Genomic DNA, 26,398 nt, shown 5'->3' on the forward strand with positions numbered 1-26,398 from the left:
AGGTGGGTTAGTGGTAGCGCCTCGCAGGCGGTATGATTGACAGTCCATTGGACCAATCGAAGGCCAGAGATCTTAACGTTCTGATCAATCCGAAGCCTCCGTCCGATTTGCGGAAGTGCACGGTCTTGTTCCTCCGGTAGACAACTGCTCAGAACCAGAGCATCTCATTTATCATCGGAACGAAGGTAACGCCGCAAAGTTACACTATTTCTCAGAATATATCTATTGTATCGAGGCCTTATGTAGACGTGGCTAGAGTATGCTATTTTCCACTCACGTTTTCTGGTTAAACGTTCAGCTTAGTTTGCTAACCGATGCTATTTAACCGTCGGCTAGCTAGTCAGGTAGCTGTTGGCTAACAATGTTTAGGCAGCGCGGGGTTGTTTATCCCGGAGGCGGTTGGGGAACAGCGGTGTTGTTTTCTGGGGAGGGAAAGACTCATTTCGAGGAGGAAATGTGGAGGTTAGCACGGTAAAACGCACTTTAGCGACTGGGAAAGCTCATGGGGCCGCGTGTGTGGGGTTATTCGCGGTGTGCTGCCGCTTACACCAACCGCAGCTTCTGTAGAACGACGTTAGTTGTTTAATGACGTGGCTGTAATGATGAGCTTATGAACTGGGTCTTTGCGGAGCGTCTGACGTGTTCGTATTCTCAGTCATAGGCTTTCACCGGCATGTCGTCTGGAGCGCTCTTCCCAAGTCTGGTGTCAGGCTCCCGCGGTTCTTCCAGCAAGAACTTGGTGGAGTTTAGGGCTGGGAAGATGTCCCTCAAAGGCAGCACGGTGACCCCTGACAAGCGCAAGGGGCTGGTCTACATCCAGCAGACTGACGACTCCCTCATCCACTTCTGCTGGAAAGACCGGACTTCCGGGAACGTGGAGGATGTAAGTAGCCCTGCTTAAATCTGTAAGTGCCCTCAGTCTGGAAAGGGGGCTGTTTTTTTTCCTTTGGTGGCACTAGTGCACTTAACATTTTGCAGGTCTGCTTTTTCTTGGAAGAAGAACATTAAGGTCAGAGCCAATCAAAGGCAGAGAAGGAGCGGGTCTTCACCTCTGATTGGCTCTGACCCTGAGATTCTTCTACACTGATACCGTGCTTGAAATCACCACCTGTAGGCTACTCATCCTGGAGCAACAAATTAAAACACAGGTAACTGGTATCTCAAGATGAAGAAAAGTACTGATAGTTTTTTCGTTAAGAGAAATGCTGTGCAGCCCATTACACATATCAGCATCCCCAGATTTGAAAGTTCCAGCCTAGACCTTGTACCCTCAGCAGCGGTAACCGTTAATCCATCCCGTCTCCCCTATCGATGGTAAGATGCCAAACAGTAACCCTGGCCAAGCATTGGAGATAGCATCAGGCTCAGAGCCAGAGCCAGGTGAACAAAAAAAAGGCCAAAAAAATATATATTCCGGAAAGACTGGCTAGCCCAGTTTCCATGGCTTAGGTACGATAAAATGGCCACCTGCAAAGAATTTGCCCAAAGCATGGCCGTTAACAGTGCTTTTGTTGTCAGACCACCAACATTCCTAATTGAAACGCTAAAAAAACACGATGTCTCAAAGAAACACATCTGTGTTTCGTGGCAGTGCAACTAAATGAATCAGTTAGGCGCACCAGTGCAGCCAGTGCAAAGAGTTAGTCTGAAGCCCTGGATGGTGTTTCGGTGGTTATAATTAATCACGTATTCACATGCTCAGAGGTGGGTTTATTACTTTGTCTGCCTCCAAGCCTAGTGAGATCCCAGACCTTTGGGAAGCACACAGATGCATGGCTCGAGTCCTGGTAAACCCCTCCACTGTACACACTGCAGATCTAAATACCTCCACGGGGAAATATGAGGCACAAGAGTGCACTGTGTGTTCTACAGGCACCAAAGGCAAATTGAGGCTCTGTATGGTAGACAGACACAGTCTGTGGTGTGGAATGTAGTGGGGAGAGGCTCAGAGATGGCTAGTTTTAAACAAAGAGACCTTATTTCTGCTAACAAAATGGGGACAAAGGTCCTTTAAGAATAACATGCACAACAGTATTCCAATACTATGAAAACTATCGTGTAAAACAACACCAGCAAATTTAAAATACCAGCACAAGCCTGACCCAGCCAGCTCAGAGTCAGTCAGGTATAAGGATGTGATGCGTGTTTGCCTGTGGCTGTCAATCCAGCCCATATTGTGCAAGGTTACCCCAGGCAGCCCATGTGACCCTGGTAGCTTCTCTCCTATTGGTCCATGCCACGGTAATGTGCGAGGTCACCCCAGCTCGCCCATGTGACCCTGCTAGTCTCTCTCCCACTGGCCCAGGAGAGTCATTTGAAAAACCAAAGAAATGTCCCTGGTTATTCTCATGATGGGCTTTGGCTAATCGGGGTCCCTGAACAGGCCTCTAGACCAGCTTTCCTGGTGGGTGCACTGCTGCTACCAGCTTTCTTAGTTGGTCGCCCCCCCCTTTTCTTTTTGGTGCAGCATGGTGTTAATCAACGACCTCGCATGCTGATGAATACTTGTCCTAATTTGCATACCTAGGTTTTTGTATTGATGGAGAGATGCCTCAGGACTCGATACAGTATCCCCTTCACATTCGTAGGGGTTGGGGTCAGCAGATCCCCGAGAATGTGACAGTTCACCAATAATACTTGCCCCCCCCAGCCTCTACCCATAACAGTCTGCTGACCTGAACAATAACATAAAATTCTATTACCAGTGTCTAAACACACAATATTGCGCTGTACACTTTGCGTGTTAAATTACTTCGTCATTTCCTATCAAGGCCTTTTTATATGATATACAAATCATCTAAATTGTGCCCCTGTATGTACAAAGTTACTGCTGTACGTGCTGAGAGCACTGCGTTTTGGAGTCATTGTTAAAATGCAAAATTAACACCACTGACATGTTTAGCAGTTACAGAGAGAAACACGAGCTTCCATGGTGACAAAGGCACTAACGTGAGTGAGGCTCCACTGAGACGGACGTGTGGCGCAGACAAGCCAAGCAGCCCGGTGTGCTTTACGCAAACATAGAGTATGCAGGGCTCCATGCCTGATCGTCACTGCGCCTTGATTATTTGTTTTGCGACTGTTTTTTTCATTCCAGTGCCGACTGCGTCTCGCAATCCAAGAAAAAATTAAATATGAACCAAAAAGGCAAGAAAAGTGGCTTTTAATTACGTGCGCAGCTGACATGCGTCTGCCTTTCCTGCTGCTTCATCACGTGATTAAAGCGTGGATCGATCCAAAGCAGTGTTGCCAGATTGGGTGGGTTTTGTCAAATCATTTCCTCGGAAACTCTTCATGCTATCTGGCAACCTGTTGCAGAGAGTATTGAGCTCTGGAAAAGACATGGAGGGAAAACGAAATTGATGGTTGGGAGAAAACGGACTCGTACAAAAGTGGGATGGACATTGCGAAATCGCACAGTACGTCTCCGTTACCATTAATAACCGCACGGAGTCCGTGTGAAGTGCAAACGATAGAATTTATTTATGGATTAATAAGTATAAACCTAAATGATAGACATGTCCTGTAAGGTGTGCTTTAAGCATTAAACTATGCGGGACAATGCACACCATGTAACTTTCATATAATAAACTTGTCCATTCACCACCAGTGACGTTAGGCAAGAGAGCTGGACTAATGAACATGAAGTGCACACAAACTGCAAAATATTGCAGTGAAAGATATTACAGCCAGAAAACTGTATATAAAGCTAACTGCACTGCGATGTTGGTATTAAGGTTGGTATTAAACTGAAATCCGCTTTCTGGGATATTTCAGCAGGGATCCTAATGGCCCCATGCTGTGTTGGGGGTGACCCCTGCCTGCGGAGACCCCAGGCTCCCTGTCGCCCTGTATCGTGTGACTGCTTGTAGGAGATGGATGGGTATTACTTGGCTTTTGATCACTAAAACGGCAGGCATTTGGAACCTCCTTAGTGGCCTTATTTTAGCGGATATCTTTATTTTAATGCTGGCAGTATGTCAGCTGTTAAAGCCACATCAGAGACGATTCCTCGCTGCTTCATGAAAGCCGAAGGGGAAGCTTCCCATTGTTCTTTCAAAGAGCATTTATTTACGTTAATTTATTTGCCAGATGCTGTTATCCACAGCAACGTTTTTTCTTTTGAGAAAGCAGTCAGACAGTCCCTGATGCATTTGGGGGTTAGCGGCCTTGCTCAGGAGCCCAGTGGGGAAATCACTCTGTCCCTGTGATTTGAACTGTCGACCTTCCAATCAAGGCACAGCCTCCTAGCCGCTTATTGCTCTGTCTCAGCTCTGTATACCATCTGTCGAGTAATCTGGGGGGGGGTCCTGCTGTGTTTAGCAGCTGTACTGGGCTGGCATCCCATCCGGGGTGTCCCCTTCCACGTGCCACCTGACTGTGGGCTCTCCGTGAGCCTGTCCCGGTTAAACATTTAGGAAATACGGTTATGTAATTCGTGGTGATGGTTATCGTCCCTCAAATCTCACATTTGTGAGGAGCCTCAGAGGTTTGGGTCCCCCTGTTGGAAATAAACAGACACTACACTAAATATTAACTTAAACGTCTTCCTTATTGTGGAGATGTTGAAGCTGCCCGTGACTTTTCGAGTCAGGCACTGGAAATGACGACCACGTTCGTATGTGTAAACTTTGCGGTTTAGTGTCTCAGGAAGGCTTCTAAAGGCATTGTTTTTCCAGTGTTTTTTTTTTTTTTTATCAGTACATGGTCCGGGTTTACAGCCGAGCTGGTATGTGTGATGTTTCAATGGGGTGGAGAGGAATCGCTTGCGTGTCAAGGCTGGGTCTGACGATGTTAGTTTTATTCATTTAAGGGAACATAATCTTTGACTGATCCCAGGGGAATTCAGGGTCTCTGCAACCTTCGATGATCTACTCCTCCTTTTGCAGGATCTGATCATTTTTCCCGAAGACTGTGAGTTCAAGAGGGTCAACCAGTGCACCACGGGCCGTGTGTACGTGCTGAAGTTCAAAGCCAGCACCAAAAGGCTCTTCTTCTGGATGCAGGTACAGGGCCTCTCCTGTTCAGGCCTGATTCGGGAAGGGGACTCAGAACTTCAGTTCACGTTCACTTTCCCTGGGTTGAAAAGGCGGGATCATATAGCGAGTCGTTGAGGTGCCGGGACGACCGCTTGGAGTGTCTTCACAGCCCCGATTTTTCCCTCCCACAGGAGCCCAAAACGGACAAGGACGAGGAGCACTCGCGCAAGGTGAACGAGTACCTGAACAACCCGCCCATGCCAGGCGCACTGGGCAGTGGGGGCAGCGGGGGCCACGAGCTCTCCGCTCTCGGAGGTGAGGGGCCGCCCTGGCCTGCACGCTTCTCCAGGGAGGGGCACCCCGGTTAAAATCCCATCGTCTCTTGCAAGACACCCTGAGCTGGGCTATTTCGGAACCTTCTTAATTATGATCAGAGCAACTTTTAAACACAGTAAATGTGGACACCCTTTTATTTGGGGTGGGGGTTTGGTGACTCTTTGGGTAGTGCTACTGCTTCACACGTGCAGGATTTGAGATTTGCATCCTGCTTCTGCTCCGCGAATGTGCATGATGTCCCCATGGTGTGTGGGTCTGATATCAGGACTCTGTTCTTTCTCTCATAGCCAAAGGCACACAGTGATAATTGGTATCTCTGAACTGTGCCTTCTGCTGGCTGAGGTAGTCAACCCTGCATTGGTTGGGCGTTGGATTGATGGATGGATGAATAGATTTCACTGTTGGAATGATGTAGTTATTTAGAAATTCTTGCATTAGTGGAACTTCTGAATGTATGACGATAAGAATAACGGAGTTTGACGTTTCCTCCGAACTACAGGTGAGGGTGGCCTGCAAAGCCTTCTGGGTAACATGAGTCATAACCAGCTCATGCAGTTGATTGGACCAACTGGGCTTGGAGGCCTTGGTGAGTATTTCTGAGGTTTTAAATACCATTATGGTCTTGAATAAGAATGGGAGGTGCTCTTGAAGCCCCCCAGGGGGACGGTGGAGGTAATTTTCCCCACTCTGTGCTTTCAGGAGGCCTGGGCGCCCTGGCAGGTCCGGGTCTCGCCAGTCTGCTTGGCAGCGGAGGACCTGCAGGCAGCGGCTCATCTTCTAGGTGAGACATGGCACCCCCTTGTGGCTATGTTTATTAATGTCACTGAAATCGGAAGCGCATTGATTATGGGGAGTCTTGTACACATTGCTGTCTTGTTGACGTTTGGCTGTCTGGGGGGGGGGGGGGGGGGCTCAGTCCAGATGAATCTGTAATGAAAGTGAATCTACTCGCTATTGACGGTACCTTCATCATTTCGTGCGTTTTTCCAAATTCACCCCTCTTCCCTCCCCCCAGTTCCCGTAGCCAATCCGCTGCCGTCACCCCCTCCTCCACCTTCTCGGCCCCCCGCATCACCTCGGTCCCAGCCCCCACCACCCCCATCACCCCAGCAGCCACCATCAGTTCCTCCCCGGCCGTGACGCCCACCAACCCGGCGACACCCACCCCCCCGCCGGCGCCTTCGGCCGCCAGCCCCGCCCAGCCCATCCAGCTCAGTGACCTGCAGAACATCCTGGCCACCATGAACGTGCCAGCAGCGGCTTCCGGGGTCCAAGGAGGTGAGGAGGGGGTGCTGTATAGCGGGTAAAGGAAGGAGTCCGGACCCTGGTGAGGGGGAGGTGTTAGTGTCTATAGCATAGGCAGGAGCTTGGGTATCATGGATGACGTAGGGCCTTGGGGTTAAAGGTCAAAAGGCCAGGATGCTAACTGGGATGGCGCTGTGTGTGTGTGTGGGGGGGGGCATGGTACAGTTAACTAAAGCTCTCAGCCCATCTGTCCTCTATGAGCCCCCCCACCCACCCATGAAAAAAAATTTATATTCATGACATTAGCTTAGGACCCTGATGGTGTGATTTGTGCACCCCCAGTGGACCTGGCCAGTGTGCTGACCCCCGAGGTGATGGCTCCCATCCTGGCCAACGCCGAGGTGCAGCAGCGCCTCCTGCCGTACCTGCCCTCGGGGGAGTCCCTGCCCCAGAGCGCCGAGGAGATCCAGAACACACTCACCTCCCCACAGTTCCAGCAGGTACGCCATGGCGCCCTCTGTTGGCCACAAGCAGTCATTACACTAAGGGGGTGGGTCCCAGAAACGACATAGCACCCCTTTGGGGGGGGGGTCCTGCTGCTTTCGTAGCAGTAATCCCATGGGTGCGCGATGTCCTCTCCCCCCGCAGGCGATGAGCATGTTCAGCAGCGCACTGGCCTCCGGGCAGCTGGGGCCGCTCATGAACCAGTTTGGGCTGCCCACAGAGGCCGTGGACGCAGCCAACAAGGGAGGTATGGCTGTGGGGCTCCCTCCACTGACCAGGGCGCTCCCATGACACTTACCATACTAGTGGGCGGAGGTGGCAATTTCAGGTCCAGAGAGTAAAAATCCAGACCAGGATTTACTTTTAACCCACCAGATTAGTACTCTGTGACTCTTCATGCACAGCTGGTTGGTTGAAATTAAGTCATGGCCTGGATTTTTACTTCCTGGACCAGAAATTGCCACCTCTGGTGGTGGGTAAGATTTACTGGTGGGTTTAATCTGGGTATTAAGCACGAAAACCTCTATCCTGTTAGATGTGGAGGCGTTTGCAAAGGCCATGGAGGGGGGGGACGCAAAGACGGACACCGAGGGTGGAGACCCCAAAGACAAGGATGACGACGAGGAGGACATGAGTTTGGATTAGGACATCTGCTGCCCCCCCGTATTTCACATTTTTATGACCTTACTGTAGGCTGTTCATTTACCCTGGTGTGTCAGTGATACTCTGCTCTTTCTTTCGTTAAATATACAGTCTATATAAAATGTAAGCTATGAGACCAGCATGAATAAATCGGTATTGAAATGGCATGAAATTCCCCAGTGTGATGGCAGGTTATTCTCTGAATGTGATTGCAGGACTTCCAGAGGCTCCATCTGAGAGTTTATATCCATGTTTTGGCTGCCATGGAAACGCGTAAAGCGATGGGGCTACATGTCCTGCACAAGCGATGTGCTCACATCTGCCGCCAGCAGCACTAGGAAAGTACACGCAGCCTCGTTTCAAAAACACCTTTATTCACTGAAACGTCAACAGCTTTATTCGACTCGGAAACAAGCGTGAGGGCAAGGAGAAATGTTTTTAAGGTCCCTGTGAAATTTCCCTGCAAGGCTGAGGGCGGGAAAAAGTGGGAATTTGGAGACGGATTGAGAACCAGATGCTGTGTTTCGGGAATGTTTGTATAAAATGAACACCTGCTATAGTCTCTGGTCCCACAAAATATCTACAAAATATTTCAAATATTTATTCTTTTAAAAAATAACATTTAAAGTTTTTAAAATACTGCATCCAGAAATATGTGATTGGCATTAATATCCCCAATATAAAATACACAAGGAAGGGTAACAGCACTCAATGTTCAGTCTCTGTTTAGCTTTTACAGATTAGACATCATGAGTCTTCAGAAGTTCCCTGCTGGTCTAAGTTAGTACCTAATGACAAATTAAATAAAATTCATAAGGTACAAAGGGCTCCATTGTCCTGCAATTGGTTTTGGAAAGTCTGCTACCGATATTTCTACAACACAAATGCACTTGAGACGAACAGGTTAAAGTTAAAGGCCAAAGTCCAGCCCAGTGTTTTGAAAAGGGTATTTTTGGTCACGTCAGGGAGGAAATCAATCATCCATCCATCCATCCTGTGACCACTTTCATGCGGCAGGAGGCCTGGAGGCCTGGAGCCCATCACAGGCTGCGCAGGGCTGGGGGTACAGGGTCCATCACAGAGCACACACATGCACATGTACTGTGTGGAACACTAATTAGCCTAATGGCATGTTTTTGGGCAGTGAGAGGACACTGGAGTACCCATAGGAATCCTGCACCGCACAAGAACAACATGCAAACTCCACACACACGGGGGGGGGTGGGGGGAGAGACCATCAGGAAATCCTGAAATCCACAGTGCAGCAGGTGTGAGGGAACAGTGCTCCCCGGACCGACCAGCTTACTGAAGGTCCCTAGTGCTGATTTTTTTCCCCTTAAATTTTATAAACAATTTTAAAATCATAAATATGTTTAAATAAAAGGTTAGCCCCACCACCGAAGCATCACAAGCATGTAGAAGGTCTTGGGAGAGAAGAGTCTGTACTGTTACACAACGGGGCAGCCCTGGGTTCCGACCCCCCCGCGGACTAAGAGTGGTTTGGCCAGGTTCACACGCTGCCGGTTAATTAAAAGCCCCTGGAAGCAACCATGGAGTGAGGGGAGAGGGGACGGCAGGCCGGGGACTTCAACATCATCTGTCCGAAGGAAATGCGAAAGGTTAACAGGCTCTGTCCAACTCCAGGTTAAAATGGATGCCTGTGCTGTGCGGTGCAGCATGAAACATGAATGCGAGGTCTTACCCGGCACACCCCCGAGGTAGAGCGTCGATTCTCCTCCAATGTGGACGCCCTGTGCGGGGTCAGTGGAGTTCCGACTGCTCCTGTCCACATCAAGCTGGACCCAACTGCCATTCTTAACGACTGAAAGGCAAATGCGACCCACACGTGAGACGGGGGGGAACATGGGAGATGGAAGACACCCAGGGGGCGGTTTGTGGCCCACAGGGGTCGCCAAAACCTCAGGGGCCCCATACAGATGCATGATGTGAGGGGTGGTAAAGACTGTGACAGGGGACACCAGCTGGGCATCTGTATGTGAGGGAGTGAAGACGCTCCCTAGGATTCAGGGAGTCGAACGTCCCCCGGATGACGGTGGGTGGGGGGGGGGGACGCTTCCGATCCACTCGCCTTTGATGCGGTGCCACTGGCCATCACACAGCGACTGCGCGGCTGACAGGGAGGCGGAGAACGGGCCGTTTCCGTTATTCACCACGACCGTGACCTTTGGGAGGGATCAGGGATGTTGTCACAGTCAAGTAACGTCACAGAGAAACCAACAATGGCGTCACGCTCGTACGACACGCAGTTTGGGTTTGAACCAGCAACCTTCTGATCACAGGTACAGTGTCCTAACAACCTAACAAACACAGTGCTCACTACTGCTACCACTGTCAGTCTCTAAGTTTTGGTTTGGATGATACACGAAGCAGAGCACTGGAAGACTCCGCCCCCTTACCTCCCCCTGGTTCAGGTAGAGTGTCAGCTGATGGTCTCCTTCTCCCCCAGCGTGCAGCACCAGGCCAGAGTCGCCAACCACACGCACCTCCAGCTGGATCTCGAGGTCTCCTCCCACTAACAGGGTGTTATCTTATAAAGAAGGTAGGTTGTTAGCTGAACCTCGAAACCAAACAGGTTCACTGAAACATCTGCCAGAAAAGGATGGCATATGGATCTTTTGAGCGGAATTTGTCCTGATCCTGCCTCAGACCGTGTTGCAGGCTACAGGGGACACTTCCGCGTTGCTTTGTGGAGGGTCGGCTCACCGACTAAGACGTGTCCTCCCTGGCTGGAGATGTAGAGCCCAGGCTGCTGGGCATCCTGGAAGCAGGGCACCACCCCCACGGAGCGAGAGGGCGCCCCCAGAGGCTCCTCGTTCAACTTCACGTCTCGGATGCAGCCGACAAACCCGCCGTACGCTGGTGCCTGCATTACCAAGGAGACCACCACATTTACATGGTGACCATTTGAATTTGAATCAGGCTTTCCACAAATATTCCAGCCTTGCTGTTTACGTGAGATTGGAGGTGTTTATACCACGTTTACCGAACTTGGGTGTCTGAGAAGGAGACCACCGAGGTAGAGGGGGGGCACCACACGGCTTCTCCTTCCAAAAGACACCCTTCGAGTGTGAGAGTTGATTCCATCAACAACCAAGCTGACCGTCTCTGCATCCCTCCTCACAAAGACCTGGCATGATTGGAAAAAAATCGCTATAAATGAGCAGGTGGGGAATCTTTTCACGACTGACATTGGGGCTCCCCTGCCCAGATGCATCAAAAGTTAAATAAATAGCTAGTAAGCAGATGGTAGCTAACTAGCTTGTAGTACTGTTGTTCTAGCAGTACTTGCTGCTTCAGCATCTCAGAACGAATATATTTAATATTCGGTGCAATGACCAGGGGGGGGGCATTGCTTGAGAGTCAGACTTTAAGGTTAAGGGACTGGCTCAGTGATGATTGAGATTATTCTGCCAGCTACAGGATTGGAACCCATGACCTCCCGGGCACAGATCCTTAACCCAATTAGCTCCACACTGCTAACATTCCCTGTGTCTCTCACCGTGTGCCACTGGCCGTCGTCGTACTTCCTGCGGCTGCGTAAAGTGTCCTTCCTGCGGCCGCCATCGACTTGCAGGACGAAGTGTCCACTAGACAGTGACAGCATCATTCCGATTCTGCCCCTCTCATCAGCAGTATGCAAGATCGTGCCCTCTGAGGAGTTTGCACGCACCCCCAGGGAGAAATGGGGCCTGGGTGGAGACAGTAGGAGCAGCTATTGTAATTCCTTTAACTTGGCCGCCATGCTAACTTTTCATGTAGAAAATAGAGCATTATCTGGAAGAGGTCACGACACTGCAGAGCTTACATCTTCCTGAAGCTGTCAGGGAGTGTGTCGAAGCGCTGGTAGCTCTGTGAGGATCTGCTGAACTGCAGCGCCCCCTCCTGGTGGGAGGCCAATTCTGCCTGACAGGACTCCCGTGTTCTACGGCTCCCGGACCTCCCGTGTGCTTTCTTGCCCTTCACCTATGGGGACGACATGAAGAATTCTCCATGTGTTACCTCTGGCTGTTTGACCACCTCCCCCCACCACCAGCTATCTGGGACCACCCCCCCCCACCTTCATACTGCGAGTGGGGGCCATGATCTTCCATGGTCTTTTGGCAGCAGGGCAGGTAAACAGGATATCCACGTTCCTTTTTGCCGTCACCAGATCCTCGACCATCTGGAACTCTGCATCGCTGAGGACACATTAGATTAGGGTTAGAGTCCCTTTTGAATAGAGCATTATTCCATCCATCCACACATCCATCTTCTAACTACTTATGCTGTTAGGGTCGCCTGCTCCAGGCAGCACAGGGAACAAGGCTGGGGTCCACCCTGGATGGGAAGCCAGTCCCTCACAGTGCCCATACTACATGACACCAAGCTATTCAGAGTCACCAATTAGGCTAACCGCATGTTTTTGGACTGAGGGTAGAAAGCAGGGATCTTGGTGAAAAAGCCAACTCCATAAAGAGAGAGAAATGGGATTCGAACCCCTAATCCTAGAGGTGTGAGGCAACAGTACTGTGAATTAAAAAATTAACTAAATTTACAAATGGCACATTATAGTGTTGCTGTAAATTATGTCAACATAAACAGGTCCACACATACTCGCTGTGATAGAAGCACACGTCGAGACCCCTCTCTCTCCCTCACCGTTTGATGAACAGGTTGCTGATGCAGCCCGTGAGGTTGGACATCTGCGGTGCCCCCCCCAAATACAAGCCGTCGTCCCTCGTCTCCAGGCTGCCGGCCCCAGCCGCAGAGAAGTTCACCGTTTTCTCCAAGACGTCGTCCATGAACACGCGAAGCCTGCAGGGCGGAGACAGTGAGCACCAACGACGCGGCAGCACCGATCTGCCCGGACGTGACCCAACGCACATGTGGCTTGCCTACCCCTGACTGTTGCTGTAGAAGGCTATGTAGTGATCGCTTTCATCGTTGTAGGTCTTCAGAGTCTTCGCCGCACTGCTGCCCGACTCCACCACCACATGGCCATTATCTAGGTAGACCTGGCAGATGTCGTTCTGTGGGAAGATGGACATGGGAATTGAGGCCCGCCGTGAAACCACAAGTGGACTCGCACCACGTCGTCAGGGAGATACGCAAACAGCACTGACGGTTATGAACCTGAGATCTGCCCCAACTTTAGCATCACAGCACTGGAGAATGAAGAATTCGGTTAACAGGTAAGTTACTCTGCAATAGACTTGTACTGCATTCATCCATTAATATATCCATCCATCCATTTGACTAGAGATGCAGCTCCTTACCTTGGCTTGGTGGTAGAACATCAGTCCATGTGTCTGCTCGGTGCGGAAGCCAAATCCTGCGTAGTAGCCGTCCTGAAGGGGGGGCACTTCCTGCAGCTGTAGCTCCAGATAACCCACACCGGAGAAATAGGCCTGTCTGGCGATCTGGGGAAGGAGCAGCCTGTAAGGGCGCGAACGCACAGCTCCGGCTGGAGAGGGCGCTAACGCACAGCTCCAAGCGGAAAGAGCGTAAACAAGCAGCTATGACCGGAAAAGGTGTAAATGTGCCCCGGGAGAAACTGGGGTTAAGGCCCTTGTGACTCTGCCAGCCATGAGATCTGAACCACCAACATTCTGATGAAGGTCCTAATTTGCATAGCCAAACCCCACCCCTTGTGTCAGGAATACATCCGTTTTTATCAGAGGTCTCCAACTCCGGTCCTGGAGAGCTGCTATCCAGTAGGTTTTCTATCCTACCCGGCTTTTGATGAGCCACAACTGCTCCTGGAATTTACCTGAGAACTAGTGTGGTTCATCAGCAGGTAGGATAGAAAACCTACTGGGTTGTGGCTCTCCAGGACCGGAGTTGGAGACCCCTGGTTTACATTGTCCCAAAATATGGGTAGCTACTCACCAGGAGGTCAGCAGGACATCCGTAGCTGACCCCGGAGGTGTTGACCCTCTTCAGGTCGATGTGAGCACTCATAGCTTTGATGTTTCTGAAGCAAGCTCGGATAGAAGTTCTACCCGGGTAGAGAGTCTTCAGGCTGTCCAAAACAAATGTTTGGGATAAATAATATTTTGATTAAAGTGTGTATTTCTGTTTCACGGTCAGTAGCAGAGGTTCTTCTAGGAACATAAAAGGTACCATAATTCATATTAGGGAGCCAACCTTAGCATTAGCCAATGATATATTTGGAATCGGTGAGTAACACGGGAGGGGGCACTCCGGAAGCCAATCAGCTTCCAGTTGTATCCAGTGCCTCTGAAGCCACGCCCCTATATAAACCCCTGGCCAATAGGCTGCCCTACCTTCCTCTAGTGCCCCTCCCACCTCCACTTACCTTTCTGGAAGCTTATCGGCAGGAACGCCTCCCATGTAGTAAACCCCGCTGAAGTTGGGAATGGAGCCATTGATGTTGAAGTTTTGGAACAAGGGCATCCTGTTTTTGCGTAACAGTAGCCTTGCTCGGGAGTCTGCGCTCCCGAGCAGGATGATCTCCACCTTGAGGGGGACAAGGCAGCGCAGTCATGAGCTAAACCTTAGGCTCACTCTCACCATCCCGATTATCAACATACAAAATGGCCGCCCGGCGGATGGGAAAACGAGAGGAGGGCCACATCTCACCACATAGTTCTTCCCGTCACTGATCACGAAGTCCTCCGGTAATCGGGTTGACAAAGGAGTCTCTTCCTCCATCCCGGCACCTAAGTCATAGAAGAGCTTCAGCCTTCTCTGGACGATGGCTAGACACAGGAATTTCGTCTGGGAAGAGAAAAGATACCCAAACGTCATTTTAAACACAGGGTGGATGAGGTGGGCCTCAAAAAAATGTGCCTTGATGTTCTTCCGCGTTCGACATTCTCTCACTCACACCCCTCACAAACGAGATGGCCCAACAAGGAATCATGCTACCGCACACCTTCTAATAGACGCACCTACAAAAACACCTGAGCTGGAAATGAAGTGCTGACCTGGTGTAGAAGCAGCAGCAGGATGCCACTATGCGACAGCACACGGACCTCCTGCTCGAACCGCTTTTGGTTCTCTGACGACGGCAGGGGGATCTCTGCATACCCAGTGCCGTCGAAGTACGCGCCGTCATTGACCCAAGGCTCGTTCAAGACTGGCTTGACCCTAAAGATACGAGTCATCATGAATGAGAACTGTATGAAAATGCTAAGCAGAACAGAACTCGACTGGATGCTAGTGGGGGGGGGGGGCTGTTTAGGTAACGCTTACCTAGAGGGCCACATGGGTTATAACCAGTACTAGACTCATTAATGCTGGAATTAGAACTGGCGACATTCCGATCACAGGAATAGCAGCCTAACTCAGGCTAGAGGGGGCACTAACACATAGGTGGTTGGGTGTACCCCAGCCTGGTGCCCTGAGAATCCTGTTGGGGGGGGGGCCTGCACTGAATCGGCAGGCCGGCAGGGGTGCCAGGCCTACCTTCCGCAAGGCCTGACAGCGGTGGTGTCCAGCTGGAAGGTCTGCTCGAAGTTGTAGAGGCTCACTACTTGTTCATTCAGGGTCTCCAGCTCGATGCAGCCCTCAAAGCCCGCTTTCGGGAGCTCGGGGGGAGGCTGAGGAGGAGGAAGAGGGAGGGAATCAAAGTGACTCCTACCGCGGGATGGAGGGCACCAGTGCTCAGGTGCGTCGAGGAGAAGGCACAGGGCCGGCTGCTCTCACCTTAAACGTGTCGGGGAACCCCCCCACGTAGAAGACGGTGTCCCCTGGGGCCAGGTTCAGAAGGCCGTGGTCACCTTTGACCTCCAGTTTCCCCATAGTGGTCTTCTTCACTTGATCCTGGTCAGGTTCCCCCAAGCCGACGGCGATCTGTCCGTACTGCAGCGTCCTGGGAGAGATGTCGGTTTGGATCGGTGACCCGTGTCGAAACATTCAGCTCCTCATATAAATATTACATACTGTCGTCAATCTCTATACCACTCAAAAACAGATAATCAACAACACATTAACGATCAGTGATTATCACTAAGGAGAAGCACAGTCAAGAATCGTTTACATCTCACCTGGCCAACTATCATATGTAGTTACAGAAAAGGTCATTGATATCATTGCTATTTCAGACGTTTTTAGACATTTAAATCTCATTCATTTCCATTCATCCTTTTATATTATTCAGGCTCCTATTTTTGTGTTATATATTTCCTTCTGAGCACAATCCACTTGGAAGCCCGAACATGCGCGAGCGTGACTGACCTCTGCAGGAGGACGCTGTTGAAGCTGCCATCCGATTTAATGTTCTCCTGCACTAGATCATCAGCAATTTGTCCGCCCAGCTTGTACATCCACCGCAGCTTCGACCCCTCGAGGACCACGGCCAGGAAGTCGGTGTCGGACTGCAGGTAGGAGGGACAGTAAAACAAAAAACCAGCATTAACGGTAAACTGTTTGAACACAATAAGCCCCTCGGCGGAAGAGCTGTGTCAAGGCATCGCTGCCGCGTCTATCAGTCTCAGGGAGATATAAAGAGTAGAATCTCGCCACACGCTACCAGTTGAACGTTTCTGCACAGCACAGGGTTTTATCACTTTTCTATTCATTCCATAAACTGCAGATTATTTAATTTGTTAAGCATTGGTTACCTTCGTGAACAACTAAGTGAAAATATTAGCAAAATAAAAAAAATTTCCTTTATAACGTGGAAAAAGTATGTAAGAGTACATGTCTGACATCCTGTTAACTGGTTGTGTGGTGATGACTAGTTAACTGTTTCATCACATAAACCAGAGCAGTATTTAATGTCCTGCTATTATAACTGCTTGAGGAGGTTACTTTGATGAATCATAGATATGACATTTTCTTGCTAAAAATGGTACCCAAATGGTAAACATACTGTAAACGTATTTGTCAGAAAAGAATACCGAGTGTATTTTTAGTAAATGTATGTTAGTGACACCAGCGTTTCCGGAAGCTGCGATTAAGAGACTCGGAAACTCCTTCAAATAAAAATATTCACAAGTGCTGAGGATGAGCAGCCAGGCGAGGTCTGGACTGAGGAAAGGGACGAGCGGCCGACCTGACCTCGGGGCGCCGACCCCAAGCCCACTTACGCTGTTGCCGCCGAGGTAGAGCACGAACTGCTTCTTGACCTCAGTCTGCCTCCTCCTCCGAAGCGCCTCCGGCAGTGTGATGTAAAACTTGAGGGAGGTGAAGGCGGCCAAGTCCGCCAGATTCTCCGGGTTACGGACCTGGACGGCCGAGGTGCCGTTAAACTTCACGGCTACGTTCACCTACGGGAGTGAACCGGGAAGCGAGGTCACAGACCAGCCTTGGGGATGGGCGGGAATGCCCCTCCGCCCTCCTGCCTCCGCGCAGCCTCACCCTGCTGGCCGCCCGCCGGGCCTGCTCGATTAGCTCTCGGATCCTCATGATGTTCTCCGAGATGTTGGGCGCCTGGGTTGAGTGGTTCTGCAGCCCGTCCAGCTTCTTGATCAGCAGTGGGATGGTATCAGCCAGCATCCCCACTGCACCAGGACACAAGGGGGGCGGGAGAAGCTTGAGCAGAGCTCCGCCCCTTTTCCATCTGCCCCAGCTCCACACAATGCCTCGCTCTGCACATCGTTTAGTTATGCCTTCCCAGTTTTTCCCTACTGGCAGCCTGTGCTCTGGGGGTTTCCTCAAAACCTTCACATAAAAACTCGCCTGTACCGGATCTTCAGGGTCTACCGGTCAATACCCAATAATATCACACATCAAGAACCAGTCTTGCCTGTACGCAACTGTGTCCTACTACAGTGTTTTGCAACTTGGTTCTTGGGGACCCCCAGTCAGTCTACATTTTTGCTCCCTCCCAGCTTCTAGGAAGGGAGCAAAAACCTGGACTGCCTGGGGGTCTCCAAGGACCGGGTTAGGAAACACTGTCCTATTGTATTCATGATTTGCAGTCTATCGACTTATGTCATTTTTCTGCTTGATTTGGTAAGCATGTCAGAAAAGAAGTAGTTAGTGTACATGAAATATGAAGTAATTTTGTCAGCGGCAAGCAATGTAGCCTTATACCGGTAGGGTTAAGAGTTCAATTCCTTCCCTGAAGTGTATATGACCAGTGGTTGGAACTTTGGTGACTTTAAACTGGGTCTTTGCATACGTGTTCTGTGATTGGCTGAGACTGTCTTTCCCAGAATAACGCCCCTGGCTTGCCTTGACCCCGCCTCCTCCACAGGACTACCTGACTTATTGGCTTCCATGAAGGCGGTGTCCAGGTCCTTGTTCGTCATGTTAGAGTCGCCGTACTGCGTCTTCCACTCGTCAAGCTGCTGTTGGATGGGACGCAACTGGTCTTTCACCCGGTTCGCCGTGGTGTTCGCCTTCTCCGCTGCCTGCTTGGCGTCGGCGATGTCTCTCGACGTGTCCTCTGAGGTGGTGGCAGAGACAGGCGGTCCAGAGGCGTGGGTGGGGGCGAGGGCTATGTGAAGTCAGCTATTTAAAGTCACACGTCATATTTACCTCGGCTGAAATTGAGATTTTTCCTGAGCATCTCGAGATCCTTGGATAGGGAGTGCTTTTTATGTTTCATGTCTTGCAGCTGGGAGTGTGTGGTTTGCAGTTGTGGTTTCAAATCTGCAAAAGGAGCAGCTTTTTGGTATTATGATTATCGCCCAATTTCCACTTGTGAAATTTAGTTTCACATTAATTTCTTTCGCAGACGCTTTTGACCAAAGTGACCTGGCATCAGAGCTCAGGGTCAGCCGACATCCTCTGGCCCTGGAGCAGGTGGCTCCTTGATTACGCTGCTGGCCACAGGATTTGAACCCATGACCTTCTACCCCGAAGGCACAGTTGCCTCACCTTTAGCCAGCCTGTCCTGTAGCTTCTTGGCCTCCTCCACAAGACGGTTGCTCTGGTTCTTCAGTGCACTGGCCAGCACACCAAGGTCTTCACCTTGCACAATCTTAAAAGACCAAACCAATCAGACAGGCCTTCTAAGAAAACCAAAAATCAGTATACGTACACTCACACGTGCCTGAATGACATCATACTAAAAAAGATCTTAAATCATACTTTTATCCTCAGCAACCATGACAGTTGGCCATAAATCTGTCCCTCCTCTTTCAGATAACCAGACGTTATAACAGTGTGGCATGGCGGCTCGGGCAGGACGCCGGACAGACCTCCAGGGCCTCTTTGCTGGCCTGCAAGGCAGCGTCGGCGGCAGCTTCTGCCTCCCGGACGGAGCTGACGATGTTGGTGTAGGCGCGCGATGCATTCACCAAGCGCTGGATGAAAGCGTCCCGGTTTGTGGTCGCGGTGACGCTGTTGATTTGGAAGAGGGGGACAAGTCACTGACGAATGACTGCCGAAGAGAATCATGGGAATTAAGCCTCCAAAATGTCTAGGCGCCGCAAGGTGAGAGGAAGCAGCCACCTCTCATCTCCAGAGAGCAAGCTGGAGGAGGTGTGAAGAGAATTTCCCCACAGGGATCAATAAAAAATATCTAATATTTTTATTAAAATGCTAAAAGAGATAGATGTGCACTGATCAGGACTGTTGTGAATGACTGCCCCTCACACATTTTAGTAGGTTTCCATATATATTCGTATCTTCATATATCTTCAACGCTCTTCTGAAACCCTGAGCTAATGCAGAGTTTGCTGCTCTGCTTACAAGCTACTGATCCTCCCTGATACATCATTGTCCAAGATCGAGGTCTCCTGCTTTTCCCAAAGGGACCTAGAGTGATGGACTGTGATCAGCTGGTTAGTCCTTTCAGTTAGATAAGTCGACTAAGACCAAACTGGAGACTAAGGCCTCTCGCTATCCTCCTAAGACCCACCTACCTAGTGAGGTTATTGGCCAGCTCGTCCAGTAGCTTGGCGTGTTGTTCTGCATCTTCCACCAATGGGATCTTGGCTGCTGCGGGGGCAAACTTTTGCACCTTCTCTGCTAAAGGCTTCCGAGCTCCATCTAACTTGGCAGCCAGGCGCTCGTAATCCTAAGGGGAATCAAGTGAACATCCAGGAAAGTTGTTTGCATGAAAACGATTTAGTCTGTAAGAGCCAGGTGATTGCAGGTGCCCCTGAAAAGACTGACCTCCTTGGAGTCCTGTAGCATGGACAGAAGGTCATTGACCTGGGTCACAGCATCCTCTGCCATTTGTAACAGGTCATCCACCATCTTCTTCTGGCTCTGCAGATCCCGAACTCTTTGCTAAAGAATATGAAAAATGAACAACAAGAGCAACGCAGATGCCGAAAGCAGGTAGGTCACTGCAAAATCTGTGCAGAACGTTGTGGAATCGAACTTTATCTGGACTACACAAGCATGTAAGTTGCTGGTCCGTGTCCCTCACCAGGACGTCCTCCAGCCTCTTCTCGTTGATGCCGTTTGTCTCCATTGCACGGGCTGTGTTGTTCTCTGCTTCGCTGAGGGCATTCCTCAGGTCCTTGAGCTCGTCGTGGAACTTCGCGAGCTTGTTTCTGATGCTCTTCATCAGGTCTTCATTGCGGGAAAACAGGTTCACGATCTCCTTCTTCACTCGGTCAATTACTGAAGGTTGGGAGGGTAACAAGGAGGGCAGAGAGAGAAGAACAGAGACAATAGAAAAGTGAAAGGAGGTCAGTATGAGAAGGAAGAGTCGAAGCTGAATGCTTGAAATTGGAAAATTCTTGGAAAACAATCAAGTAAACACACAATCAACTGTAAATACAAAACCCCAGAAGCCAGGAAGATCAAGAAGGAACAATCAACAAGAATCATTAGAACAAGAGGAGCAGCAGATGATGGGAGAACCAGTAGAGATCGGTGAAGTTCAGAAGGTCACTGACATTTTTTGGCCTCTGCCAGCTCCGTATCTGCCAGGTACTTCTGGTGCTTGAAGTCCTTGAAGCTCATCTCCCGCAGCATGTCCTCCACCCGGGCCAGCTTCTCTGACAGGTCCTCCACTGATTCTTCAGTCTTGTTCATGGATGTGCTGTTAGCTTGGGCTATTAAGTCTAGGTATGGAAATGAAACGAGGGCACGTCCTTTAACGTGTATTTTGCTTACTGTATTAGCTTATTTTATTGGTCCAGACAGAAAGCATCTTCTAAAAGATCACGATTTATTGGCTTTTACCAAACATCTCTCTAGGGATTAAGTAAGTAAGTAAAAAATTAAGTAAGATAGAAAGACAAGCAAGTAAGTAGGCAAGTAAGTGAGTGATTAAGTGAGTATCCATCCATCTCGCCCCATCTGCGTGTGTGGAGTTTGCATAATCATCCCATGTCTGCATGGGTCTAAGGGTCTATATATATGCCAGTTTATATGTGTGCCCTGTGATGGGCTTGCATCCCGTCCCTCTGGTGCCCTGCGCTTGCTGGGATAGATCCCAGTCTCCCACTTTCACCCTGAATAAGTGCTTATACAGTCTGGATAGATGGACGTAGCAAGATTTACAACCAAGTTCACACGCTGAAATGGCCACACACCTTTGATTTCTCCCACAATGCTCCGGATGTGCTTTAGCAGGCCCTCGGCACGCTGGTGGGTCTCATTCACGTTGTGTTTCAGGTCGGTCGCTTTCTTCCTCGTCAAATTCGCCTGGCCGGGTCAAAATACAGAAAACTTCGTCAAAGATGCTTTTCAATGGATGAACTTTAATCCACGAGCCTGTGGGATGGAGGGCCTTTCTGACGATCTCGGAGTGTGAGGAGTTCAGCTGTCTGACCTTCTTCTCCAGGTCGTCCGTGTCTGACGCGATAATCCGGGCTTCGTTCTCCAGCACGTACATCCTGTTCCTATTGTCATCCAAAGTCTGGTTAAACGTCTCCAGGTTTTCCTGAGGTAATGAAACATACGAGTGGGAAGAAGAGGACAGTGAATGAGACAGTGGTGGAGTGGACACGCCGGTCTTGTGACCTGTAGGTGGAGCTCATGTCACGCCCCCCCAGGATAAATTCCACAGGCAGTGAAACACCGAGGGTTTGTTAAATTGGATCCCCCATCAGCAGATGGTGCCCTAGGTGGCTGCCTACGTCGCCTAGTGGGTTGACTGGCCCTGGACACGACTGTGGGTGCCTTCTTAACGACAGTCCCCTGTGTGTGTGCCAGGCTCCGCCAATGTGGAGTCGCTATTTATGTCACGTGACACAACTAACCAATGAAAACAGAGGACTGCTGATTTTTAAATGACGGTGGTGGTGATGGTGGTGGGGGGGGTCACTCACAGCCACAGCAGCAATGGAGATGTTCAGGTTGTGCAGCCGCGTCCAGGCGGTGGAGCTAGCGTTCAGGTCCCCCAACTGGGAGAGGTCGCCCAGGCGCTCCAGATCATCCAGCAAGGTCGTGACACAGCTGTCACATCCTGGAAACGACCAAGGCCAGAGCCAATCAGAATGCAGCGCAGCGCCGGTCACGCCCACAAAGCAAACTGTCGGACGTCTCATTACTCAGAGCCGGCAATAAGTTAACAATGGTAGAGAAATGATCGGGAAAAACACAGAAAGTTTCAATAGTGCTGGAGGATCCCATAGATGGTGGTTTGGCCAGAAGGGGGCGCCGTCGCCCACACTCACTCTGGCAGTGCAATGAGTTTGCGGCGGTCAGCACAGGGACGCTGTTGTGCTCCACGCAGAGGTCACACTGCCTCCCCATCAGGCCCGGGCTGCAGCGGCACTCCCCCGTGCGGGGGTCACAAAGCCCAGTCCGGCATTTACACTCTGGGGGATTAAGTGAGGTTACATGCTGCGTTAAATTTCGAGATGAAATTTCAGTCTCTTTGCTCGTAATGAAAAACACGTTAATTAATAAACAGAGTAGAAATGTGTGGGACATTCACACATGCCTACTGAGACATGGAAAATGAAAAGTACAGCAAAAGAAAATACACACTATATGGACAAAAGTATTGGGACACGCCTCTTAATTACTGAATTCAGGCGTTTCATTCAGATCTATTGCCACAGGTTTATAAAATCAAGCGTCCAGCCATGCAGTCAGGTTTGCAAATATTTCTTAAAGAATATGTGGTTCTGAAGAGCTCAGCCTGGTACTCACATAGGATGCTGCCTTTGCAATAAGGCAGTTTGTGATATTTCTTCCCTACTAGATATTCCACTGTCAACTGCACGTGGTACTAATGCAAAGTAAAAGTTATTAAGGGACAACAGAAACTCAACGAGTGCTGAAGTGCACAGTGTGCAAAAGTCGCCGAATAAGGGCAGAGATTTAAACTTCCTCTGGCATTAAGTCCTGCACAAAAAAAACTGTGTTCCAGCAGCTTCCCGGAATGGGCTTCCATGGCCGAGCAGCTGCACGCAAGCCTCACATCACCAAGCGCAATGGGAAGCGTCAGATGCAGTGGTGTGAAGCACGCTGCCACTGGACACTGGAGCAGCGCAAACGTGTTCTGTGGAGTGATGAATCATGGTTCTCTGTCTGGCAGTCTGATGGATGAGTCTGGGTTTGGCGGATGCCAGGAGAACGTTTCCTGCCTGACTGCATGGTGCCGGCTGTGAGGGGCTAATGGTGTGCGGCTGCTTCTCAGGGGGGGTGGGCTGGACCCCTTTGTAGCTGCAAATGGGGAGCGACTCCAGTGATGCCTATGGGTTTAGAATGGGGCCAATTCCTGTGGTAATAGCCAGGTGTCCCAGTGCTTCTGGCCATATAGAATATATATAGAAAATGTAAAGATATAAAGAAACAATTTAAAACACAGTTAAATGCAGAATTTACTGAGAGGGAATATCTACTTAACCCTCCATCTTTCCTTCCCTTTATTAGCTGCACTCCCTCTTTGTCCTCTTCATTTCTTCCCTCTCTCCCTCCCTCCTCCTTCTCTTTCATTCTCCCCTCCTCAATTCCCTCCCCTCTTCCTTCCCTCCTTCACTCTCTCCTCCCTTCTTTCCCCTTACCTTCCCTCCCTTCTCTCCCCTCTCCCCTTCTCCCCTCGTCCTTGCGTCTCACCCCTGCAGCCGTCAGGCCCGTATCCCCAGTAACCGGGGGCACACTGCTGACACTGGGGCCCGTTAACGCCAGGCTGGCACACACACGCTCCGCTGTTCTGGTCACATGGCAGCGAGAGGGCGGCAGCCGCATCGCAGTCGCAGTGCCGGCAGCCACTGCAGGAGTCGAACCCGAACGAGCCGGCCTGTAGGGGGCAGCATGGAGGTTCCAGTCGAGTTGGGTGGGTGGGTGAATGTGAGTGTCCCACTTGGCTATGCTACGTAAACTGACGCATGCACTCACCTCGCAGCGATCACACAGAGCCCCCGTCACACCGGGTTTACAGTGGCACTGCCCTGTGTGTGGGTCACATGATGCAGTGCCACACGGAGAGCAGCTGCATCCTGGGTAAACAAAGGAGAAACGCCGCGGGATGGAGCGAGTGACCCGAGAACGCACAAAACCGCTCAGCATTGTTACGATGGCACTAAAATTCAAACATAATATCAATACTATAATATCAAAATTAACACGCAAATTAACACACAAATTTCCCCACTGTGGGATCAATAAAGTACTATCCTAAATCCTAAAAATGTTGAAAGGCAATAAATCAATGAAATAAATTTTACAAGAAACAGGACTAATTAAAACGTAGATTAAAACTTAAAGGAACAAAAATACAACAAATAAATGTCAAATAAATGAATAAATACCTGAGCTGCTAATAGGTGGCAAAACCAAAATACTCTCAAAAGTGCACATTAAATATGAATGAAGGCCAAATCCCATAATCCGGGAGCCGACTTTCTTACTGGTGCAGTTCTTGGAGTCGATGGCGTCACCGTGGAAACCTGGCGCGCAGGTTTCGCAGTGCGGCCCAGCGCTGTTGTGCATGCAGCCTCGGCACACGCCTGTCAGCGGGTCGCAGTCGCTGAACAGCATATTGGGGTCGGTGTTGCCGTGGCACTGACAGGGCTGACACGTGCTGCCGATCACCATGGGGTTGCCATAGAAACCTGGAGCACATCTGGAGGAAGCAAAAGGCAGTGATTATGCACCGTCGTGGTCATACACGGTCATAAGCTGTCATGCATGGTCATACGCAGTCATGCGCCATCATAAGCTGTCATACATCATCATAAGCTGTCATATACGGTCATATGTGGTCAAACACAGTCATAAGCTGTCATACGCAGTCATGCGCCATCATAAGCTGTCATATACGGTCATATGTGGTCAAATACAGTCATAAGCTGTCATGCATGGTCATACGCAGTCATACCCTGTTATACGCTGTCATACATCATCATAAGCTGTCATATACGGTCATATGTGGTCAAACACAGTCATAAGCTGTCATACGCAGTCATGCGCCATCATAAGCTGTCATATACGGTTATACGTGGTCACACACAGTCATAAGCTGTCATAAGCTGTCATATACGGTTATACGTGGTCACACACCGTCATAAGCTGTCATATACGGTTATACGTGGTCACACACAGTCATATATCAGCACTGACCTCTCACAGTTGGGGCCGCTGTAGCCTCGCATGCACAGACACTGCATGTGGCCCAGGCGATCCACACAGCCCTCTGCAAAACTGACAGGGATTTAAAGAGTAGGGTGTCAGTTGAGATGACAGGGTGCTCTCGAGCAGTACAGACCTCCGGTCAGAAAACAGACCCCCCCTGACAAAGTACAGACTGCTGGCAAAGTACAGACGCCTTCTCAGAATATGGACCCGATCACGGAGTACCGACCACTGGCAGAGGAGGGATTCCCCTTACAGAGTAGGGTGCAGACCTACCTGCAGTGCCACACAGACCTTGCTGAATACCACAGCACTGCACAGAGAGTGTGTCATTCCTCTCCCCCCACCCACCCCCGCCATACAACAGAGGGCCGCACTGACTTGTTTGAGGTGACCTGCAGGGGGCAGGGACAGCTGGTGCAGGAGTGGGCGTGGCCGTCGAGCGTGGAGTTGCCGAGGAAACCGCCGCGGCACTTTTGGCAGTGGTCACCCGCGGTGTTATGCTGGCAGTCCTGTGGGGAGAACGGTGTCAGTCTCCATAGTGAGGCAGGCGGCCGCCGCAGGGGTGTGGCCTACGGGATCAGGGCGGGGCCTCCTCAAAGGCGCTCCACAGGGTAAGATTATCAGGAGACAGTATCCATCCCCTCAGTCAGGAGCCCGAAATCTCCAGTCCCTTCCCCCAGTAATACAAGTACCAGGTACCACCTGACTTACATTTTATTTAGCAGAAACCTTTAGCCAAAGCGAAGTACATTTTTGAGAGTCAGACAGACCCTGGAGCAATTGGGGGTTAAGGGCCTCGCTCAGGGGCCCAACGGTGACATCATTCTGCCTACATCCATATAATTACACAATATCAAATCCCAAAGTCTGTGGGTTCAGCTTGACTATAGGCAAGCAGGCAGAGAGAGAGAGAGAGAGACAGACAAACAAAGCCTGTTACAGATGGTCGTCCTGTTCAGACACACACACACACACACACACACACACACACACACACACACACACACACACACACACACTGTAAATACTGACCATGCATATCCCTGATCCATCCAGGCAGTGGTCAGAGTGTCCATTACAGTTACAGGGGACACATTTCCCCAAGAACAAGCCCTTGCCATCTCTGTAGTACCCGGGAGAACAGCGCTGTGGGAGGGGCACCATAAACAGACAGCATATCAGTGTGAGGCAGGAGGGAACACAGCGAGTTCGGCCCTGTTACGGCAGCCATGTAAAGAATTTTTTGACAGATGCACAGAAGAAATTTTGAAATATAAAATCAT

General features: G+C 50.3%; 2 protein-coding genes across 2 annotated transcripts in view; one reads left to right on the plus strand and one right to left on the minus strand.

The window, feature by feature from the left end:
* The first annotated feature begins 43 nt into the window (after positions 1-43).
* On the plus strand, positions 44-7,878 carry adrm1 (ADRM1 26S proteasome ubiquitin receptor). Its single transcript, XM_049005445.1, has 10 exons — positions 44-185; positions 656-883; positions 4,890-5,006; positions 5,171-5,294; positions 5,815-5,901; positions 6,015-6,096; positions 6,331-6,593; positions 6,903-7,060; positions 7,209-7,311; positions 7,600-7,878. Exons 2-10 carry the CDS (start codon positions 674-676, stop codon positions 7,707-7,709), a joined length of 1,254 nt encoding a protein of 417 aa, XP_048861402.1. The 5' UTR covers positions 44-185; positions 656-673; the 3' UTR covers positions 7,710-7,878.
* A 181-nt stretch (positions 7,879-8,059) lies between these two features.
* The window catches only part of lama5 (laminin, alpha 5), a gene marked incomplete at its 5' end in the record, with an annotated part of 33,264 nt that continues 14,925 nt past the window's right edge, over positions 8,060-26,398 (minus strand). The window contains 39 exon segments of the mRNA XM_049005446.1: positions 8,060-9,303; positions 9,409-9,528; positions 9,796-9,889; positions 10,124-10,254; positions 10,431-10,590; positions 10,702-10,854; positions 11,227-11,416; positions 11,533-11,690; positions 11,785-11,905; positions 12,366-12,521; positions 12,606-12,736; positions 12,983-13,126; positions 13,596-13,728; positions 14,026-14,186; positions 14,310-14,447; positions 14,657-14,819; positions 15,138-15,271; positions 15,378-15,543; positions 15,909-16,048; positions 16,763-16,942; positions 17,034-17,176; positions 17,881-18,066; positions 18,159-18,272; positions 18,501-18,603; positions 18,824-18,965; positions 19,490-19,644; positions 19,743-19,859; positions 20,002-20,198; positions 20,477-20,644; positions 21,119-21,230; positions 21,358-21,468; positions 21,857-21,993; positions 22,205-22,348; positions 23,595-23,778; positions 23,877-23,977; positions 24,389-24,603; positions 25,101-25,181; positions 25,494-25,624; positions 26,148-26,261. Coding sequence (XP_048861403.1) covers positions 9,155-9,303; positions 9,409-9,528; positions 9,796-9,889; positions 10,124-10,254; positions 10,431-10,590; positions 10,702-10,854; positions 11,227-11,416; positions 11,533-11,690; positions 11,785-11,905; positions 12,366-12,521; positions 12,606-12,736; positions 12,983-13,126; positions 13,596-13,728; positions 14,026-14,186; positions 14,310-14,447; positions 14,657-14,819; positions 15,138-15,271; positions 15,378-15,543; positions 15,909-16,048; positions 16,763-16,942; positions 17,034-17,176; positions 17,881-18,066; positions 18,159-18,272; positions 18,501-18,603; positions 18,824-18,965; positions 19,490-19,644; positions 19,743-19,859; positions 20,002-20,198; positions 20,477-20,644; positions 21,119-21,230; positions 21,358-21,468; positions 21,857-21,993; positions 22,205-22,348; positions 23,595-23,778; positions 23,877-23,977; positions 24,389-24,603; positions 25,101-25,181; positions 25,494-25,624; positions 26,148-26,261 — 5,577 coding nt within the window.

Source organism: Brienomyrus brachyistius, unplaced genomic scaffold (genome assembly GCF_023856365.1).
Source record: "Brienomyrus brachyistius isolate T26 unplaced genomic scaffold, BBRACH_0.4 scaffold314, whole genome shotgun sequence".
Taxonomy (NCBI): domain Eukaryota; kingdom Metazoa; phylum Chordata; class Actinopteri; order Osteoglossiformes; family Mormyridae; genus Brienomyrus; species Brienomyrus brachyistius.

Coding starts and splice junctions, on each gene's coding strand:
- adrm1 (XM_049005445.1), top strand. CDS start 674: ATGTCGTCTGGAGCGCTCTTCCCAAGTCTGGTGTCAGGCTCCCGCGGT. Junction 5,007..5,170: donor GGCTCTTCTTCTGGATGCAG/GTACAGGGCCTC, acceptor TCCCTCCCACAG/GAGCCCAAAACGGACAAGGA. Junction 6,594..6,902: donor GGCTTCCGGGGTCCAAGGAG/GTGAGGAGGGGG, acceptor GTGCACCCCCAG/TGGACCTGGCCAGTGTGCTG.